This window comes from Ambystoma mexicanum, chromosome 7p (genome assembly GCF_040938575.1).
Source record: "Ambystoma mexicanum isolate Mex_15411 chromosome 7p, UKY_AmexF1_1, whole genome shotgun sequence".
Classification (NCBI taxonomy): Eukaryota; Metazoa; Chordata; class Amphibia; order Caudata; family Ambystomatidae; genus Ambystoma; species Ambystoma mexicanum.
The window spans coordinates 384483246-384506031 of record NC_090939.1 but is presented as its reverse complement, the minus strand read 5'-3'; the positions used below and the strand labels follow the sequence as shown (position 1 = coordinate 384506031).

Here is a 22786-nt window from a genome sequence, read left to right as displayed (position 1 = left end):
AGGTTTTTAGGTGCTTCGGGAACCGGACATGGTTCTCCTCAAGTTTAAGGGAGGCAGAGAGGCTGTTCCAGCGGGAGGCACCAGCCGAAGAAAGAGATCTACCACCAACTCGTTGCTTGGAGAAGCGACTGACCCTGAGGGAGTTGGAGGCGGATGAGCGAAGAGCTCGAGAAGGAAGATATTTAGGAAGAGAGAGTTGAAGGTATTGAGGCCCCAGGCCCCAGAAGGCCTTGTGGATGATGCAGAGGGTTTTGAACTTAATCATCACAGCCACAGGGAGCCAATGCAGAGACTTCAGTCCTGGAGAGATACAATCCCTGGGCTTGAGGCCAAGGACAAGTCTCGCAGTCCTGTTCTGGATGAGTTGCAGAGGGAAGAGAGTAGAAGCAGGCAGATTTAGAAATAGGCTGTTGCAATAGTCCAGCCTAGAGAGAACCAGAGCTCTAGAGACAGTGAGCTTCTAGAGGACGGAGAGGAAAGGAAGAATACCACTGAGGAGGTGCAGCTTGTAGTGTGACTTCTTGGAGACGTCAGAGATGTGAGGAGAGAAGGAGAGTGTGGAGTCGAAGATGACACCAAGGTTTTTAGCCTTGCAGGTGGGAGCAGGAAGAGGGCCAAGAGAGGTTGACCAGAGAGCTACAGGAAAGGAGGAGGGAGCGGGTGTGCCGATGAGGAGAATCTCAATCTTACTGGCATTAAGGCAGAGGTCATTGGCGGCACACCACTCCTGGATAGCAGACAGACAGTCAGAGAGGAGGGAAGGAGAGGAGGATGCCGAGGCTAGCCTGAAAATGAGCTGGGTGTCATCCACATAGCACTGAAAGTTGGGGCAGAGAGCGGCGATGCGGTGGGCAAGGAGTGCCAAGTATTGGTTGAACAGCCAGGGAAAGAGGTTAGACCCCTTGCGTACACCACAGGTAGAGAAAAAGATAGCGGAGAGGAAGGACCCAAGTTGGACCTGGGTGGGTGGTCAGAGAGGAAAGAAGTCAGCCACGCCTGACCAGTAATACCCAGGTTATCACGGAGACGGTTGAGTAGGATGGCATGGTTGACAGTGTCAAAGGCAGAAGAGAGATCAAGCAGGATGAGGATGCAAGGGGTTTTAGAGTCAAGATTGGAGAGCAGGTCTTCACGGATGCTCAGGAGAGCAGTTACTGTGCTTCTGGCAGCTCTGAAGCTAGACTGATGGTCATGAAGACAACCAACAGATTCAGTGTGGAGATTAAGCTGGGAGATGGCCAGTTTCTCCAGGAGCTTGCCCAGGAAGGGAGTGATGAAGATTGGGTGATAGCTAGCCGGGCAGGAGGGGTCGGCAGAGGGTTTCTTAAGAAGAGGGTGCACAAGGGCGTGCTTCAGGGGGGGTGGGAAGACTCCAGTGGCGAAGGAATGAATGCAGAAATCAGCCAGGGCAGGAGCCAGGCAGTCAATGTGGTCCTTGATAGTTTTGGAGGGACAGGGGTGAACCTGTTTCGACGAGACTTTCATAGATCAGACTTGTCTAGAAACCTTGTCTGCGGAGAACAGGGGGAAGGCAGAGAAGGAGGGAGGATAGATGGCTGTAGAAGGGACAGAGGAAGAGCAGGGAGTAGAGGGAGGGAGGGGATAGGAGGAGAGTGAGGACAGGATGTCCTGAGTTTTAGAGATGAAGTGAGAAGCCAGTGCCGTGCAGAGGGACTGGGGGGGGACAGGAGAGGTAGAGACTGCATCAGGATTGACTAGTTCCTTGTAAATTTTAAAGAGTTCAACCGAGTTATTAGATGCCACGGAGACGCGGGCTTGGATATGGGCTCTCTCCTTGGTTAGGACAGAGAGCCGGTATTGCCTTTGGAGCAGGCGGCAGGCTAGTTTGTCAGAGGATGTACATGAAGCATGCCATTTCCTCTGGGCCACCATGCACTTGCATTTTAGGGTGACGAGGTCTGAGTAGTACCAGGAGTTGCACTCGGCTTTGGGCTTCATGCGGATTCTGATGACAGGGGCAAGGATATCAGGAGTATCAGATATAGCAGAGTCAAGCATGGAGAGGGCTTTGTCAGGGTGAGAGTCAGCCAAAAGGGGAGAGGGGGGTGGAAGAAGGTGGCGGCGAAAGCCTCAGCTGATACGCGCTTCATGGGTTGGATGACCGAGAAGGTGTGTGGCAGTGATGGAAGTGGCTTGGCCTGAAGGGTAGGGAGGGTGAGATGGGAGGAGAGGAGAAAGTGATCACTCTAGGAGAGAGGAGTGGTGAGAGGGACAGAAAGGGGAAGGTCTGAGGAGATAGAACATCCAGAGTGTGCCCTGCAGAGTGAGACTGGCCAGAGGGGAGAATAGTGAGTGAGAGAGATTCACAGAAGTCGCAAATGAGTCCAGAGGGAGGACAGGAGGCATCCAGGTGGATGTTGAAGTCTCCAAGAAGGAGGAGTTGAGTGGTTGAGGCCTGGAGTGAGGAGGAGCGGTCCGCCCACTCAGAGAGCAAAGAGGAGATCTGACCAGGTTGCCGATAGATAGTAGCCACAGTAAGGGAATGGCTAGGGGAGAGAGAGAGCCTGCAAACGAGGCATTCAAAAGAAGAGTAGGCCTGCGTAGGAGTGACAGAGGCAGGAATCTACTCGGGGAAGATCAGAGCTACACCCCCTCCAGAGCGGCTGGAGCTGGGCGTGGAGAGGATCTTGTAGCCGTCAGGTAGGAGCGTGTCAAAGCTAGTGACAGAGCTGGCCGTGAACTATGTCTCAGTGAGACCGAGGACATCGAGGTCAAGTTCTTCCAGAAGGTGGCAGATGTCAGAGGAGTGTTTGACCGCAGAGCGAGAGTTAAGAGTGGCAATATGGAGAAGGTTGCCATCCTTGAAGGACTTCCGGGGAGGGGTACCGATCAGAGGTACGCCCTTCGGAGGTGTAGAAGGAGCCCGAGAAGGGGCAGTGAGAGAGGGAGAAGGCAAGGTAGCTACGGAGGAGGCAGAAGGGGGAGGCGAGGTAGCCGCAGAAGGGATAGAGGGGACAGCAGGAGAAGAAAGGAAATTGATGAGGTGCAGGAAGCGTCTATCAAAGTGGTGGAGGATCCCGCAACTAACTTTGTCGATACTCTTCCTTCACACCTGGGACTGTACCACCGCTCACTCCATCTCACCTGGACTCCCACTAATTTAGCTGTGCCCAGTTGCTGCATGTGTTTTCCCCTTGTCCGGCCAAAAATTGAATTTAGCTGTGCCCAGTTGCTGCATGTGTTTTCACCTTGTCCTGCCAAAAATCGAATTTAACTGTGCCCAGTTGCAACATGTGTTTTAACCTTTTCCTGCCAAAAATCGAATGTAGTTGTGCCCAGTTGCTGCATGTGTTTTCATCTTGTCCTGCCAAAAATCGAAATTTAGCTGTGCCTAGTTGCTGCATGTTTATTAACCTGGTCCTGCCTAAAATCAAATGTAGCTGTTCCCAGTTGCTGCATGTGTTTTCACCTTGTCCTGTCTAAAATCGAATTCTACCCTGCCCACCCACCCCACCCACCTTTACCCTATTTGTGTAAGGCACTTTTAAAAACAAAGGATTGTCGTCAGACATGAAAGAGTTATCTTCACTGTTATGTGTATTATTTGCACGTATTCCTGCACTTACCGTGCTCTGAGCAGGCCTGTATCATTCAGAAGGTCAAGGGCTCTGAATGACTGTTGTTTTTACCCCCTACCCCCCCGCCCCCCGAGCGCTTTGAAACACTTCTCTGTGTATAGGTGCTATACAAATAAACACATAAATAAATAAATAAAATAAACTAATGAGGAAGTGCACCTACAAATGTAATCCCTCAATGCTCTAATTACTCTTCTGCTAGTTGTATGAAATGAGGCACAACTCCCCTGACGTTGTGGATGTTAGGATGGCGTTCCAGAGTAAGAGTAGCGAGACAGTGAATGGAGAAGGAGAAGCATTACCAATTCAGAAGCCGTGTTGGCAAGTTCCAAAACGGCCACTAGAGACAAGGAAAGATAGAAGGCGGAGGCTGTGCCAGAATACTCGTAGCATAAGGCAGGTCAGGCTAGAGGGATAGTCCTAGATTGAAAGGTCTGTTGAGAACCTGGACCCAGAGGCTGGGAGTGATCAGACATTGAAAGAAGTATATCAGGAATGCATCCCTACCAACCCAGCAACGGAGCCTATGAAGGACAATCTCTACTGCCTTCTCAACACACTGAACCTCACACATCACACGAAATACCCAACTCATAGGAAAGGTAATATACTCAACCTCATCATCACCACTCTACCCACCCACGATCACAGCTGCCAATGTCCTTTGACGTTAGTCACAGCACAGAAGTCAAGAAAACATCGAAAACACAGCAAACAAGCCTCTAGATCATTCAAGAATGTTCCATTGGAGGTTCACACAGAAAACCTCGCCAAACTCCACTTAACATGGGCTGATTTACCACTGAAGAACCAGGATTGTGACTCGCTTGTCCAAGAACTAAAAATACCACCCTCACAACCAACATCAACTGCCATGCCCCAGTGAAACAATGCACCCTTAAGCCTAAACCTAGAGCATCCTGATACACACAAGAACTCAAATTCAACAAACAAATCATCAGAAAACAAGAAAAGACTTGGTGAAAATCCTGCAGCAAATCCTACCTCACCCTGCTCCAGGGATTCTGTGCTACACGCAGATGACTGATCACCACTGCCAAGGCCAACTACTACCAAAACATCATAGCCAAGGCCTATCATAAAAGCAGAGACCTCTTCAAAGCCATCAAGCACTGCATCAACCCTCTGCCCAAATCACCCATACTTCACTCCATTGAAAAATCCACCACCATCAACTTTCTTCATCGATAAAATCAGCATGTCTGCCAATACATAGACACCATCACTAAAACTGACGGCACACTACACATCCCAGCTCACAAAACCACAACTATCTGAACAACTTTCAAGACACTGACTATGGAAGATCTTACTGCCACCCTAGCATTACTCACGGCCACATCATATGGGGACGACACCCACCATGCCGCCGTACTCAAGACCCTTCCTACTGAAGCACTCCTCCTTTACCTGACAATCATCAACGGCTCCGTAACTCAAGGCACCTTCGCGTCAAATCCTCATGCTTCTCAAGAAACCACCACTGAATACTGACAACCTCACTAACTACTGCCCCATTACCCATCTTCCCTTCCTCAAGATAGCCTCCATTGAAGATATCCACAGACTGAAGGACTGCCTCTCATTGATAGTCATAGATGTCCAGTGCTTACCTGAAACTCAACCTGAAGACTGAATTCCTATTCCTGACCAACAACACCACCCTGACATCCAGACATGGCTCTTTGCTATGCACCTCAATGGCTTCAAACCCCAGCTGGCCACCTGCGCCAAGTCGCTTGGGTTCGACATTGACACACATTTCTCCTACAAACATCATATAGTAAGGAAGACACAAACAGCTTGGTACTCCATTTGTCTCCTGTGGAAAATCAAGCCCTTCAACCCAGAAAATAACTTCAGATCTGCTGTCTAAGCATTTGTCCTCTCCCACCTGTATGGTGGCAATGCCTTTTTGGAAGGCCTTCCGGCAAGTACTTTGCACCCCTGAGATGTGTCCTGCATGCTTCACCATGACTTATCAAAGGACTACTCAAATTCAACCACATCACGCTACGCCTCATCAAACTGCACTGACTCCCGCTGTAAGACCAGATCATCTTCAAATCCTGCTGCATCATCTACAAGGCAGTCACCTTGACGTCCCCAAGCTACCTCACTGAGAAACTCTGCATCTCTGGAGGCCTACGTCCAACAGAAGTAATGACATGTGCATACTTTAAGAAGACGGGCCTTCTCTGTCTATGTCTCAAGACTCTGGATCCTTCTCCCTGTCAACATCAGACTTTCCCCCTCACATCTACATTTCAGGAGGAAGCTCAAGACCCTCTCCTTCAAAGGATAGCTTCTCCCTAAAACCTAGGTCCACACACCCTCGACTCCCTACCCTTCTTGAGACTTGGTTATCTGAGATCCTCACTGTTTCCTCCACTGTTTGCTTGTAGATCCCTTGATGACAAATTACCCACCTTCCCCCTCCGCTGTTGTTAACTCCTCACTTATTTCTCTGCTCCCCTCACCATGTTTTTCCCACTAAGATTGTTAAGAGCTCTGTTGTTTCTCAAAGCTAGGTCCGCACTCAATAAATACCCCAATAATAATAATACAAATAAAGGAATAGCCACATGGGCACTCTAATGCATTTTGTGGTGGCAGTTGCAAGGTCCCCAGACCAATCTAAATAATCTTGCAAATCCTTCAGAACCAAGGTAAGAAGGGAGAAACTCCTCCCCCAAAATTACCCTTCTAGGGGGAATACCTACCTGCAAAATACCAGATAAAGCCCTAGGGCAAGAGGGGGTGATTCTGTTCTTGCCCAGTTAAAAGCAGAGAAACCCATAGGGTAAGAGGGATATCATACATGCCAGACTTAAGTAGCAGATCTAATGTCTTCTCATTGTCGAGGCAGTAACGACAGGCCAAGATAGTCATCGAACAAGAGATAAGTCTCAACAGAAGCACAAATCAAGACATTAGCAAAGGCTAAAAAAGTGGTTTCTTAGCCACCCTGAGATTTTAAGTGACTTAAAAGACATTGGGCCTCATCGAGACTTTGTTGGTGCGAAATTAATGTGCCGGTATTCACATATACCGTCACATTTCCACACCAGCAAAGCACCTGTTTACCAGAGCAAACATACCCGATATTACCGGTGCCAGTAATTCTAATGCCAGTAATATCAACAAATCCCCCTATGGAGTCATATGGGACTTCATGGAATGGGGATTTACCACCCTTACCAGCACTCATAATCCGGAGGTAATTCCGCCGGACCGAGTACTGGTAACGGTAATACCGCCAGGATACTGGCAACCTTCTAATGAGGCCCATTGTCCTTGGTTCAGATGCTTCAGTAACTTTGGAATTTAAATTAAGGAATTCTACTTTGGAGTCAAGACACTAGGTCCTTTAGAAAAGTGGTTCACTTGATTTGATTGCCTTCCATCTTCACTGACTTCATTATAGAAATGTCCTAATTGTGTTATTTAGTATATAACCTGGGTCTTGTAGGAGCATGGCTCCTATTTCGTACCACAGCACGTTCAAACTCCTATTCATCATCAGAAAGCTCTACTGGGGTGGGAGTCCTAAATATTTATTTATTTATTTATGTATTGCATTTGTTGGCAACACTCAAACCTGTAGGTATCATGGCACTAATAAACTTAGGAAGGATGGACAGAGGATACAATAGGGTACATAAGCATGATAGTTTGATAGTAACAGGTAACGGTAGACCCCTGATTCCAAGTTAGTCATATTTGTCGAACAGCCAGGTTATTAACAGTTTTCTGAAGATGAGGTAGGATGTCTGCTCTTGGATGTGTGGGGGTAGGGCATTCCACAGGGTGGGGGCAATGGCAGTGAAACAGGTGCCTCCAGCTCTTTTCCTCAAGAATCTGGGGTTGGCTAATGACAGAGTGGATGAGGGACGTAGGCAGGGGAGTTTGGTTCCTTTCAAGATGCGTTGGGTGAGGAAGGAGGGTGCAGTATTGTGAATGCACCTGTGTGTTAGGGAGAAAATCTTGAATTCAATTTGTGCTTTGATAGGCAACCAATGGGCATCACGTCGGCCCTGAGAGATGTTGTCTGAGCGCTAAAAGCCCCAGACTTCCTGAAGGCATTGTTTTGGATCAGCTGAAGTTTAACCAGATTTTTTTAGGAGGTGCCTGCAAGGATGGAATTACAATAATTCAATTTGCTGCCTATAATGGCTCTGGAGAGGGCGAGTCAATTTTCAGTGGAAAGGAACTTCCTGCTGAGATTAATGAGTCTAGTGGTGTAGGCCGCTGAGGAGGCGAGGGCCTTGACTCGTTTGTGCATGGGTAATTCTGCATCTAGATGGGCATCTAGTGTTTTCACGTGGCTAGGGACGCTAGTGGGGTTACCGTTGATGCAGAAGGATGCAAAGGCGGGGTATAGACATTTGAGGTGGTATGGGGAACCTACTATGAGGAGCTTGGTTTTGTCGTCATTCAGGCAGAGGGTTCCATGCCTAAAAATCGCTGGAAAAATGGCTGTGGTTACAAAATATTGTGCCAAAAATGCTGTGGTTTAGCTGCCACAATCATGTAAAGGATGCAGGGGACACCCCCACAACCCCCGGATCAATTATACAATTTAAGGTGAGCGGGGGACACCCCTGCAACCCCCGCACCCCTTAAATGGTATAATGGGGTACACCTTTACCAGGTCAAACAACAGCATTTTTGCCACAATTATTATTACCGCTGACATTTTTGCCGCGATTTTATTACCTGATACCAGGCAGAGATGGTGTTCCGCCATCCAGGCCTGAATGATGCTGTAGACTTGATTGATGTTAGCGGAGTCTGTGTCGTGTTTACCCGTTACTGTTAACATGATTTGGTTGTCATTTGCAAAGTTTGCGTAGAGGAGTGGTTGAACAAAGGTTTTGTGTACATGTTGTACAAGGTGGGTGAAATGCAGGATCCCTGAGGCGACACCAAAGGGTACAAGTAAGGGGTTGGCGGCCTCCGAGCCTATGAAGACCCTTGAGGAGCATTGGCTGAGAAAGGCTTTGATCCAGTCAGTGGCTTCTCTGCAGAAGTTAAAATTGGTGGTGAGGTGTTGGCATAGAATGTTGTGGTCAACAAGATGGAAGGCTACGGAGATGACGAGGAGGAGGCGGATGGCTAGTTTTCCTGTGTCGCGGATGCCATCAAGATGAATTTTAAGGTCGAGGAGGGCAGCCTTTGTGCTGTGCCTGGGCCTGAAGCCAGATTGGCGGGTGCCCAGAAGGTTGTTGGATTCTAGGTAGGCTTGGAGTTGGAAGTATGCTGTACGGTCTTGGTTTTTGAGTAGGTAGGGAATGGTAGTAATTTAGCGGTAGTTGGTAGGGAGGGCGGGATCGAGGGTAGGTTTTTTGATGAGGGGCATGACCCAGGTTTCCTTAATGACAGCTGGGGTTTCCTTGATGACACCTGGGATGGAGCTAATTTGAAAGGAGGCATTGATGAAGTTCAAGATATGTGTCCAACTGAATAACCAAATATACCCCCCACCCCATAGGTGTTTACGCTCCCGGACATCGCACAATGTAGTGGTGAGCTCTTCTACAAAGAAGGAATATGAGAAAAGAGGTCAAGCATTCTCAGGACCCATGCTGTTGAATGCCCCCCCGTTGGACAAGCGCAAAGACCCCAAACAATTGAGGTAGGTTCAGGAAAGCTCTGAAAACTCTTCTGTTCAGGAAGGCCTTCCCTGACTAGATATGAATCTATGAGAACGTATCATGGCCACTTGTCCATGATGCATTTATGGCTTATTTTTTATTTAATGTTTTAGCATTTCCAGACAGGAATATACTAAAGTAATGTATGCCTTTATATGTCTGGATAAGCCTGCAACATCTATCACCACGCATTCAGGCCATACTTACTTTCCATACTTCTCCTGTCTGTGTGTGCTCTGAAGTATCTTGTATACATGTGGTGCCTAATAAAACATCAAATAATTGTAATAACATCTCACCCACCCTTCCAGAAAGATTTGTGAGGGAACATGAGTTTTGGGTTCTTCAAGCCACAGAGATCAACGTAACCCAAAATAGGATTAAGGAACTGGGGGAGAATTGGCAGGCTAGTATTGGGGGGATTGCTTCTGCTGGCCCTTAGCCAAGTGATTTTGCAGAAGACCCCTCTGGGTCTAAGAAAGACTATTTATCTGAGAAGCAGCCTTGCCAAGAAAAGCCCTTTGTATTCTCTTATCACCTCAACACCATTTTTTCTTTTGCTTAAAAAAGAAACTTCAACTTTCATCCTCTGAGTACAAGTGTTCTGGTACTCCCTCTCCAGGTGGCAAAGCATACATCAAAGCCGCACCTTGACTGATACCATTAGCATTTCCTCTTCAGTTTCCGCTCCCAACAAAAGAACGAATGCCTGACTGAGCCCCGAAGAGGATAATGTTCTCTACCAGTCTCAACATCTTAAACTAACTTAAGACCGAGTGTGGGAAGGTTAATTGTTGTCATCTGAACATGTGACATAGATCTTCAGAGCAGATAAAATAAAATACCTGAATCAACTCTGAAATGGACATCACAAATCTCTCATAACAGCTTTTGGGAGAAACAGCGGATCACCTGCCCCTGAAATGTACACATCAGGGAAAATGTTTAAATGTTTCATAAGGAAACCTCCGGTTTTAGAATCGTAAGCACAAAGTGAGCGGGTCAAGTGTAATGGGAGTCAGTAGCTGCAAGCTTTCTCTCCTCACTCCTGCAAACAACCCAAATCTGGTCCTGATTGCGGAGACACGACACGCCCACATCTATTGGAGATACACTTAACCCACTGAGGAGCGTGCACACGTGAAGTGAGCGGGTCACGTGTAAGGGTAAGTCTGCAGCCAAAAGACTGAAATCTGCTTACTGCATGTGGAGCCAGGGTTCTAGAGGTTCGAGCGGGATGTATTCAGGAAGCATAGGAGATTTATCTATCACGCCTCTGGTTTAAAACTATGCTGAACACTGGTAGGAAAAAACAGCTTTTTCATTGCTGGCCGACGACACAGTTCGCTTAATTGCACAGTACATTACCTACCAGATGTATTATAATCTGATGAGCGATCTGCGCCTCAAGTATAATTGAGCACGCTGAGCATGTCGGTCAAGACTGTTCATCTAATATTGTCACTGTGATTAAGAACTCGGAGTGTGAAAATCTAATATTTTTTTTTAACGTATTTTATTAGAATTTAAATATAGTTAACATTTAACAAAAAATGAGGTGTTAAACAAACAAACAAAACAGTCTTCATTAGATGTTGTGGTATCTTCAGTGTCTATACAGGGGCAGAGGTAGGTGACTTCATGAGTTCGGGCACCGAGGTTGGGTCAAGTCGGGCGTCTTTGGAAGTTTAGGTGAACCGCTTCCTGGCATTATGTTGTTTCTGGGGTTCCCTTCAGGGGAGTTTGTGGTCTGCAGTAAAGGGCACATCTCTTAGGAGGGCCTTCCACGATTCGAGGGTGTTGTTTGCTTCGTCTGTTCCATAGTTGCCCCCTTCCTGCCATGGGCCACCTTTCTAGTTCCTTAATCCAGCGTTCATATCTCGGGCCCCCTGGGCACTTCCAGGCCATAGCTAGGGTTCTTTTCGCAAAGATGCAGGATAGGTCCATCAGTTTGACTACGTGTCTGTATTTACTTATTTTGGGTTGAGCTCCTAATAAGCAGACTTTCGGGTCCCACTCATATCTAGTTATGCCAGCAGTTGTGCAAGTCTGCCTAACTCTGGACCAGAGTGTCTTTGCCCTATTGCAGGTCCAAAACATGTGGATCATGTCGGCTGTGTCGCTGCCGCACCAGGGGCAAATCGGTGAGACTTTCTTGTTGAATTTTGCCACCCGCTGTGGGGTCATGTACGTCCTGTATAGGGTATTCAGTTGTATCTGCCTGAACCTGGCGTTTCGGGACACCTCTTTTGGGTACAATAAAATTCTTTCCCATGATGCCCAGGTCCATTTCCCATCTCTCCTTGAGTGCTGTGCCTTTGGGGTTAGGTTTGTCCATCAATCGGCTGTAGAGCCGGGTTACCGGTTTCCATCCATCCGCTAGCTCGTATATCTCCTGTAATAACGGGTCCGGAGTGGGTTCCTCGGGCCAGCTGTCCCATTTGCTTCTGGCGATCTGTTTGAGTCTGTGATACCATAGAAATTGGCTGCTGGAGAGTCCTTCAACCTCCTGCATCGATTCAAAGTCTCTGAATTTGTCCTCTTCGAACATGTCCCCCCATACATAGATCCCGGCACTCTCCCAGCTTCTTCCTACCCTCAGATCCGTCGTGGTTTTGCATGCATCCGCTAGGATGGGAGAGTTGGGTGAATATGGATGGCTCGATTGTAGAATGGAGCGAGTTCTGGTCCAGATCTGTCTGCCTAATTTCGCTATCATGAGGACATTCTGTGTCTGCTTGAGGGGGGTTCCAGAGTACTTCCTTGGGGAAGAGATTGGAGGGTATTTGTCGAGGACGTCTAGTATGACTTGTGCATTTATTTGTGGGTCCTTCACGTACAAGAGTACATCGTCGGTGTACAGGGATATTATGGAGTGTTGGTCGCCTAGTTTAATGCCTGTGTCGAAGAACTGTTGTCTAAAATAGATGGCAATTGGTTCCAAGCCTAAGATGTATAGCATCGGTGATAGCGAGCACCCTTGCCTAGTGCCTCTCTGAATCTCCCAGGGCTTCGAGATCATCCCTCCAGTTTTCACTCTAGCCATTGGTGAGTTGTAGAGCACCTTGATCCATCTCACAAAACCCTCTCCAAATCCAAACTCCCTCAGCACCTCGACCAAACATTCCCAGAATATGGAGTCGAAGGCCTTGACGGCGTCGAGTGAGAGTACCACAAGATCCTCGTCTCTCGCAGTGGTCTCCGCCATAGTGTGTTGAAGTCTTCTTAGGTTGGCCGTGGTGTTGCGTCCCGGGACGAAGCCATTTTGGTCATCGTGAATCAGGGTTCCCACCACCTTTGCAAGTCTGTTGGCTAGGATAGTGGTTAGGATCTTACTGTCGTAGTTTAGCATTGCTAATGGGCGGTATGAATCACAGTCCGTGGGTGGTTTGTTGGGCTTAAGCATGGGGATTATGATTGTTTCTTTCATAGTGGTAGGGAGTATCCCTACTTCGTATGCCTCCGTGTAGACCTCATGTAGTATCGGAGTGATGATATCTTCGTAAACTTTTATAAAATTCAGACGGGAGGCCGTCACTGCCAGAAGTCTTACAGGTGGCCAGCGACCTGATAGCTTCCTTAACATCTTCTGTAGTGATCTCCATTTCCAAAGCTTCTCTCTGTTCCTCGGATAGTCTCGGTAGCCCAATCTCATCCAGGGTGTTCTTGATTTCTTCTCTGGATATTTGCCTATTGTGGGAGTATAGTTTACAGTAGAACTCTGCAAAGGCGTTGTTAATATCCTGTTGGGTCCTGCATGTTGTCCCGTTCTCAGTTATGATCTCTGTAGGAGTGTGTCTTGGTTGTTCTCGTTTGCATAACCAGGCTAGTATCCTGCCTGGTTTATCGGCTTCTTTGTGGGTTTTGGCGGTGTTTGTTGCAAAGTCAAATTTGACTAGCCTGTCCCAGGTTGTGCGACATTCTTCGCAAATTTCTTATAGGGGCTCTTCCATTTCCGGGTTGGCGACAGTGCATGCCTCGAGGCATGTTATTTCAACTTCTCATTCTTCTAGGGCTGCCGTCAGGTGTTTCCGGATGCCTCCAGCCCCCGCTATCACCTCTCCTCTTATCACTACCTTCATCGCCTCCCAAAGCGTGCTCCAGGTTGATACAGAACCTTTATTGTTGTTTATGTACTCCTCAAGTTTGTTGCCGAGGGCTTCCCTGAATTCTTGATCCGTAAGGTCTGGGGTGGGCATTTTCCATGTTGGGATCGGTGGTCTGGGTCCCCTTAATTTCCATTCCATAATTAATGGTGAATGATCGGAGATCGATCTGCCTAGGTATGCTGTTGCGTCTACCATTGAGGTTTGCTCTCTGTTGATGAACAGATATTCGATCCTTGTGTGAATCTTGTGAGGAGCCGAGTAATATGAGTAGCTTCTTTCATTGGGGTCTTGTTCTCTCCAAATGTCAACCAAGTTGAGGTGATCCAGCACATCGTTGAGTGCTTGAGTGGTGGCATTTCTCGGTTGCTGGGGGGGTGTGGATCTATCCATGTTTCCGTTTCTGTAGCAGTTAAAGTCGCCAGCCCATATGAAGGTGCCTTCCCTGTGATGTGTCATTTTGGCACAGAGCATTTTAAGGTGTGAGGGAATTCCGTGTTGTGGAAAGTAGGAGTTCACTATACAGACCGCCATATGTTCAAACGTTCCCCATATTATTAGATACCTGCCTTCAGGGTCTGCCTCCGAGCCCAGTAGGCAGAATGGCACGTTTGGGTTCACCCATGTGAAAACTCCTTGAGCATAGCTAGAGTAGGGTGCTCCTTTTGCGGTGCCTCCCCACCACTCAACTAACTTGGTCGAGGACTCCTTCGACAGGTGGGTCTCTTGGAGTAGTGCAATGGATACCTTCTTTCTGCGGAGATAGGATTGGATCCTATTCCTTCTCAAGTATGATCCCACACCACGTACATTCCAAGTTATCACTTTCAATTGTGTCGCCATTGGGATGGAGTGTTGGATTCCGTGCGTCTGCCCTTTCCTGTGTTTCTCATCGGTTGTTGATCATCCTCGGTGGTTCCCAGATCTCGGTTCTTAGTTCTGGTTTTGCTTGTGATCTGCGGTGGTCTTGTCCTCTGCCTTGTTGGTTGCGCTAGTGTGAAGACTGTGTAACTAGAGTAACATTTAACAAAACTGGAACTGGTGCGCCCAGCGACTGTGTTTTTCTCGCGGTGCTCAGGTGCTCTTGCGCCGTCAGGTCCCATCCGGGTATCAGGCTCGAGTGGGGTCGAGCAGGCAACTGGCCTGTCCTGGTCTGTTCGTGGGGGCTAGGTCCTGTGCCTGGGGTGAGGCCAAGCGAGGGCCGCATCTGTTTGATAAATAGTGGTGTAGGTTACCTCCTTGGTTGTCGTAGGGTAGTGATGTGTATGCGCTTATGTGTCAAGTGCGTAGATAAGTGGATTTCCTCATTTGCCCTTGGGATAGGTGTCCCCGTCTTCTGCTAGATTGTTGTCTTCCATCCACATATTGGCGGCTGCTGGGGACTCTAGGAAGATCGCACGGCCCTTGTGGATGACCTTTAGTCTCGATGGATAGAGTAACATATATTTTAGGTTCAGTTGCCAGAGTCTGGCCTTGATAGGTACGAATGAGTTTCTCTCCCTTTGCACCTTTGGGGTATAGTCTGGGTAGACAGAGATGTTAGCGTTGCCACGTTCTATGGGGCCCTCTTCCCTGGAGTGCCTCAATATGGTTTCTCGATCTTGGAAATTAAGTATTTTGGCGATTATCGGGCGAGGGTGGGATCCTGGGGGGGGTTTCTTCTGGAGGGACCTGTGTGCCCTTTCAACTGCAAAGCCTTGTGTAAGTTTTCCTGCGCCTACTTCTTGTTGTAGGAAGGCCTCTACGTATGCTGTTGGGTTCGGGCCTTCGTCGCCTTCTGGCACTCCCAGTATCCTGATGTTTCCCCGTCTGGCACGTCCCTCGGCTTCCTTGGTTCTGGCCTCGAGGATGGCGACCTGCCTTTCAAGGTCTGCGACTTTGGATTTCAGTTCGACTGTTTCTTCTGTCGTCTCTTTAATGGCCGTTTCGGAGTTCGTCACCCTTTTTGTTAAGTTTCTAGCATCCTGGCGCATCAGTTGGATGTCTGATCTGAATTTGTCTATTCTGGAATCGGTATATGTGCGCAGCGATGCTATGGCTTCTAGTACTTGGGTTTGATTTTCGGCGGAATCAGCACCCTTTGATTGTGCGGGTTCTGGACTGTGGAGGTGTGGGGTGGCTGAGTTTTTTGCTTGGTGGTGACTTACTTGTCCATTTTGGAGGGTTTCGGTTTGCTCCTGGAGGACATGTTAATGTCTTGGCGCTTTAGCGCTGGGCCTATCTGGTGAGATTCGTGCCTCAGTTCTCGCTTATGGCCCTTATGGTGGGTCTCAGGGTCCGGTAGGTGAGTGGGGGCTGTACTGTTGCAGTTGCCTGGAGAGGCGCGTGCTCCACTCAAATTGCAGCGCCTGTGGCACAGTAGCGTGAATGCTCCAAATGATTTCGGCGTCTCTTTGTTGCTAATGAGAGTTTTGGGGAGTACCCAATGTTGGGGGCCTGGGGTCTCGCACAGCGGGTTGGGATTATTGTCCTCTTTTCTCAAGTGGTTCGCCGTGGGCTTGAGGTCAGGGTGTCATGGGGCAGTGTGGTGATTCAAATAGCCCCCTTAGTCTGGTAGCGTGCCCCCCAGGTCTCCTCACCTCAGTGACTTTGGCTCCGCTACCCACGGGACTCGGCAACATAGCGGTCTCGTAGATGGCAGGGAGCCGATGCTGTGTCTCCTCGCGGTTTCCCCCTCATGTCTCGTGTTTCGGGCTCCCGCGGTCGGACTCGGGGAAAGAGCTGTGTCCGGCCGTCCGATGCCCGGTGCATTTCGTGTTGTAGGGGGCGGTAAAGCGCAGCGGTCTTCAGTGCGTGCCTCGACTGCGGTCTTGGCGCCTCTCTCCTCCTGCGGGTGCTGCGGCGGGAATAGCTGACTGCCTGGTCTCGAGTTTATGCGGTGTCATGGAACGGCCGCCAATCGTAGGTTCGGCTGGGACGGGGGGGTAGGGCAGAACGGGCGGGATCGTGGACGTTCTGCGTCCCGATTTCTTATCGGAGGCACTGTCTCTTGATGAGGATCGGTTTCCGCACAACCGTGGTTCGATGCGGCCCCGGAGGTATGCCTGCTTACGGCGAAAAAGGATCAAGATGCAGCATCTCGGCCGGAGCTCGGCGCCTCAGCCTCTGTCCACCATGAGCTCCAGGCCACGCCCCCGGAGTGTGAAAATCTAATACAGTGGTCTCCAAACTGTGGCGCTGCCCCACACCCCCCCCCTTGGGGGCCCAAAGAGTATGGGGGAGGGGGTGAACGCAAGGCTGTTCCAAAAGTTAGTACGCTGACTGATTTTAATAGGATATATAAGCAGAAATGACATCTCGGGGGTCCAGCAGCAATATTTCTACTCAAGGGGGCCTCAGCAACAACATTTTTACTCAAGCAGGGCTCGGCATAAAAAGTTTGAATACCACTGCTCTAATAGTTCATAACACCAACCTCCAATCAGCAACATTATAAAGTTTCCAGCTCATGCTATATAGCCCCACTATTGACAACAACTCAGTTTTAGAACTATGCTATAGACTAGAGACATACAAGGGTGGCAACCAGTCAACTAGAGCCCAATCAAGGCATTGTAACCCACTCAAACCCAGACACTCAATGTTGTGATAACGATAACTTAAGTATAAGGCCAAGATTGAATACAAGCTTTCTAACTACGAAATATCAAGCACATCATTACAGACAATAACCACAGCTTTTGTGCATATGGCGCTCAGATCAGTCATTTAGCGCAAGTCAGAAACTACAATTACATAGGGACATGCAACGTCAAACGTTGAAGCGCATTGAGTCTCAACTTGGCCTAGTAGCTGCTCCAAATGATGAGGCTGCTAACTGTATTTCACTTATTAGCAACAACGATGCTCAAGTGATAACAGAATGTGCAGATGCAGAAGTCACAACATGCGATGACCAGTTTGTCAATCAAGAAGTAATAGAAACTCATTGCGCCTCATCTGTATAATTTCAACCTCTTCCCCGATGGCCATTCCAAGAAAGAAAACACATCAGAACATACCTAAAAATAAAAGAAGGAAACACAAAAACATAGACGTACCACTCAATTAGACTCATATAATTGTGCATTAATAGAGATTGACAAGGAATGTCATGAACTGACACAAAAAACTATTACTTATCAAGTGACGAGAAACCCCTCAACTCTCACACCATACAGGAATTCTTGAGGCTCATTGCAAACAAAGTGGCCCCTAGGGGCATAAATTAGACATTCAATCCCCGCAGGCATGCATACTGGGGCTCTTCAGCATAGGCACTAAACAGAAAGCTATGGGGAAGATCAAAGACCTAATATATGTACTGGCCAAACGCAGCATATTCATGCAGTGGAAGGCCGAAAAAGGTCACAGTATTAATAGATGGTGGGAAGACCTCAGGAAATGGTTAACATCGGAAACGGGAGTGTGGGAGAAGGCGCTAGAGGAGCAAAAACAAGAACCTGGAGTAGACCTACAGCAGTGGTTCGCCCTTACGGTAACATTGTTCAGTCAGGACAAGGGCGAAAGCATGGCCTAAAATGGCACAACACAAGGCCGGGGTGTGTGTTTCAAGACGAATACTGCAGGTTGTAAGACTACATACAGGCAATTCGGGGTGGGGGGAGGGACGTCAAGGGTTGAAAGGGGCCATATACATTTGAAGATGATGTATTAACTCATGGTATTGCATGGTAACCGGTTTATGTTTAAAAAAGTTAATATATAAAACAAATAAAAAAAATTGTACTTCATAAGAGTCTTTCTCTGTCATCATAATGATTCGTCCTTTACTGTCTCCTTTATGATAATCTCATCATATGCCTTCTTATTCATCAAAGTCCTTATTTACAATTCTTAATCTTAGTCCTTCAACATTTCCCTCATACTCCTACTCTTTCATCAAAGGTAATCATAGTCTTACGTCATAGTCCTCCTTTATTATACTACTTTGTTCTAGTCTCTTCTTCATCATGGTCATTAGTCCTAATCCTGCTCTTTCATTATAGGCCTTCTCCTTCATCATAGTCCATAATAATCCTTTGCCATAGTACTTGGCCATTGTTCTTTTCCTTTACCAATCTTTCATCCCATTCCTTACCCTTCATCATAATCCTTTGTCCCAGTGTTTCTCTCTCATCACTGTCCTTCAGCCTACTGTTTCTACTTCATCCTTGTCCTTCATCATAGTTTATCATCTTCATCATAGTCTTTCATCCTTCCCCTTCTTCTTTGTCATAGTCCTTCTTCATAGTCTTTCATCATAGTTCTTCTCCTTTGTCCTAGTCCTCCTTCGTCTTCAAAATTCGTTGTCCAAAGTCTTCTCCTTTGGCATAGTCATTCACCTACACCATAGTCCTTCAAACAACCCTACTCCTTTATCTTTTTCTTTTGTTATACTCCTTATTTGTCCTAGTCCTTCTCCTTCATACTACTTCTTTGTCATAGTCGTCCTCCTTCATCTTGGTCCTTTATTCATGTCACTCTGTCATCCGTGTTATTCATTAAAGCCCTTCATGTTTGTCATAGTCCTTCATCATATTTCCTCTTCATATTCCTTCACTGCAGTCCTTCTCATATGGCATAGTCCTTTGACATAGTCTTTTTTTTTCATTATAGCCTTTCATCCTTGTCTTTCACATTGATCTTGGTACTTTATCAAATCTCGCCTTCTTTGCCCTACTTCTTCTCCTTCATACTAGTCATGTGTCACAATCCTTCATCCTAGTTTTTCTTCTTAGTCATTCTCCTTCATCATAGTCCTTTTCTATCCTTGTAGACCTTTTCCTTCCTCACATTTTATCATCATAATCCTGCATCATAGTCATTCGTCATAGTAGTTCTCTGTTGTCCTGACCATTCTCTGTAATCATAGTCCTCTGTTCTAGTCCTTCTATTTTGTCTTAGTTCTCATCCTAGTCCTCCTTCGTCATAGACCATCATAGTGCTCCTTCATTGTAGTGCATTTTCTTCTTCTTTCTCCATCATGGTCCTTGGCTCTAATGCAGCTCCTTAATCGTAGTCCTTCTCCTTCATCATATTCCATCTTAATCCTTCATTATAGTCCTTGGTCATAGTCGTTTTCCTTCATAGTTCTTTTATTCTATTCCTTTTCCTTCATCGTAGTCTTTTGCCATAGCCCATCTCCTTCATCATTATCCTGGTTAGATAGCTCTGCTGCAATCTCTGTGTAATCTGCAGGTCGCAGGTTTGAATCCCTGCAAGGCCAGCTTAGCCTTCCATCCTTCCGAGGTTGATAAATGAGTGGCAACTTTGGTTGGGTGATATTGTATGTACAAAAAAGGTAGCAGGCGGCCCTCTCTCGAAAGGACACGGCATGATAACCTGTTCAGTTGTTATTAACGACTTTGAGAGTTTGCAGCCATCTGCTTTTTGCTCCCTGTACCTTTCACAGATGGGAAATATCCATTTGCATTTCAGTCTTTGTCCCGCCCGCATGGGCAGTCCAGCACAGAAATGCGTGGCTGCCCACTCTCGAGTGGTTACCTTCCCAAAGAACAGGTCATTTAGCCATGTTGGTTCTCGCAGAGGGGCGCCTATGGACTATTTTCTCATTGTTTAAGGGACTTAGCTTTAGTAAGCCTAAGTTTCCTAGGGTCATCCAGAAGTGGACCCCTTGCTCACTGTGCTCAGGGAAGCACAGCTCCACCTCACTGATGAGGCCCAACAAGGCTGAAACACGTGTATGAGGTTGCTGTTGGTACTCTTGTTCGGAAGAGAATTGCCATAGCATTTGGGTGCTGGTCTACCCATGTGGGCGGGACAAAGACTGATATGCAAAGGGATATTTCCCTCCTGTGAAAGGTACAGTGAGCTAAAGTGTGGCTGCGGACTCTCGAGTGGGTACCTTCCCAAAGAACAGGTCATTTAGCCGAGTTCATTCTCACAGAGGGGTGCCTATGGACTATTTTCTCATTGATATTGTATGTAAATATGTTCTTTGTAAAGCGCTATCCTTCACCGTAGATCTTTATCCTAGTCGTCCTTCTTCATCATAGTCTTTCATCCTAGCCCTTCTCCGTCATCATAATCCTTTGTCATAGTCTGTCATAATCTTTCATCATAGTTCTGCTTTGTTGCAATCTTCCTCTGTCTTCTTTGGCATAGTGCTTGCCATTAATTCCTCACCCTATTCCTTCCCCTTAATCTCAGTCCTTGTTCTTTGTCCTAGTCCTTCTTCTTCTACATAGTCATTCATCCTGGCCCTTGATCCTAGTCTTTCTCTATATCCTAGTTTTTCATCATAGGCTTTCTCATTTATCATAGCCCTTTACCATATCCCTTCTCCTTCACCGTAGTCCTTCGCCTATATCGAGGGCCTTTGTCATTGCCCTTGGCTTTCATTATAGTCATTCATCCTGGTCATTTATCTTTATCTAGGCTCTTTGTCATAGTCCTTCATATTCACCCTACTTATTCTAGTTCATACTAGTCCTTTCTCCTAATCTTTCTCTTGTCATAGTCCATCATCCTAATTTGTCATCCAAGTCCTTCTACACCAAAATAGTCCTTCATCCTAGTATTTCTGCTTCACCATAATGCTTCAAAATAGCTCTTCATAATACTTCTCCATCCTAGTCTTTCTCCTTCATCATAGTTATTTTCCTTCATCATAGTCTGTTTCTTTCCTTCAAGTCCTTTTCCCTCCTAACAGTTCTTAATCATAATTGTTCATCATATACCTTTGTCGCAGTGATTCTTAATAGTTCTTCTCCTTTGTCCTGGTCTTTCTCTGCCATCATAGTCCACAATCCTGGTCCTACACCTTTGGCAAAGTCCTTTGTGCTAGTTTTCCTTCATCATAATCTTTTGTTGTAGCCCTTCTCCTTTTCATTTCCCTTTGTACTGTAAGTATACAGAAGGAGGTGACTCACACACAGGTGGCATAGTGATTGCTATAGACTTTTATTAGCCAAGAAAACCTAACTTTCCCTACTTCTATCAGGGGTTTCTCTGCCTCAACTAAAATACTAATGGGTCTGTCAGGACATCCTTGTAAACTAAAGAAACCACCGCCCTGTGTCAAAATCTCTAACTCTGTCCCTTTCACTTGCAACTTTAACATATTTCTTTATCATAATCCTTCTCTTTCATCAGAGTCTTTCCCTTTTGTTATAGTCCTTTTCCGTCTTCATATTCCTTCTACTTCCTAACTTTGTCATAATCCTTCCTCGTAGTCCTTTGTCATAGTCCTTCATTATAGGCCTTCTCTTTCATCATAGTCCTTGGTCATAATAATTTTCCTTCTTCAAGGTCTTTGTTAAATTACTTTTCTTTTGTCGCGGTCCTTTCATGGTCCATTTCCTTTATCATAGTCCTTCGTTAAAGACTTTTATTATAAAGATTCTCCTTCATTTGAATCCTCCTTCATCATAGTCCTTAGTCATAGACCTTTGCCTACATAATAGTCCTTTGCTATTGTGTTAGGGAGAATTCTCATTCTATGGCTAATTTCCCTTACCTATAAAGTCCCCCAGCAGCTTTGCTGGATTTGAAGGGTTTGTTTCTTTTTCCTGCTAAGAGTGAGACTCTTTTTCCCCACTCTTAGACCTTTTTGCTATGTGTGTTCTAGACTATTTTTGTGTTTAATGTCTATGGGGTTTCTGTCACCAAAATAGGAACCATCTTTATTCACATGTGTTACACAGCACCCTTTGTGCAGTGACACAGGGGTGTCGTAGCGACCCCCAAACATAGACTCCATACCCTGGGACTGACTACTGTCTCCCAGGGCATATAAAATCCCCATTGACTTTACTAGTCAATTGTTATGAACTAAACCAGTACAAACCATCTTACAATGGAGGTACTGGGAAGGGTTAATAGTTTTTCCCTTATGTTCATTTTCGAGAGGGTACTGTACAGTCCCTCTCTCAAAATTTTCTGGCTGGTGGCAGTGGTTACTGCCGTAAATATTCGACCGCAAATATTTTCCTATGGGATTTTCCCATTGTTCCGAGGCTACCACATTTTCTGACAGCCTCTAACATACTGCCGGTGTATTTTAATATTAACTTTGCTCCGGTAGGTTTTATTTGCCAGAACTTTAACATACCTTCTTTCTCGTGTCTTTCTCTAAACTCTTAACCCAGGTCGGGGATCCTTTGTTTGTTCTTTTGGTGGGCTTTTGCCAAGAAGCCTCCTTTCGGCACCACTGAGTTTGGGGTGGGTCCGTTGTGTGGGAGGGGGAGTAGGACCCCTGGACAGGGTTGCCTCAGCAACCCATGTCTCACTCTATCCTGATAGGCTGGAGGGTCTCCCGCCAAGATGACCCCTCCACTGTGTGAGTGACAGCTAGGATGTATGAATGGGGATCTTTTTGCATAAAAGCAGGGTCCTGAGGACTGGAAAAGCAACACGTCACCGCTGGAACTAAGAAGCCGAAGAGGAGGGAAGCCAAAGA

General features: G+C 46.8%; 1 protein-coding gene across 4 annotated transcripts in view; it reads left to right on the top strand.

Annotated features, from left to right (window-relative positions):
- Positions 1-22786, top strand: part of LOC138526081 (multidrug resistance-associated protein 1-like) — a 1621759-nt gene that overhangs the window by 1083253 nt on the left and 515720 nt on the right. For 2 of the 4 annotated variants that reach the window (XM_069636424.1, XM_069636422.1), the window contains exon 17: positions 9115-9258. The exons of the other annotated variants lie outside the window; for them this stretch is intronic. In XM_069636424.1, the coding sequence (XP_069492525.1) occupies positions 9115-9258 (144 nt within the window). The remainder of the gene's footprint in view (positions 1-9114; positions 9259-22786) is intronic. 4 annotated transcript variants of the gene reach the window in all.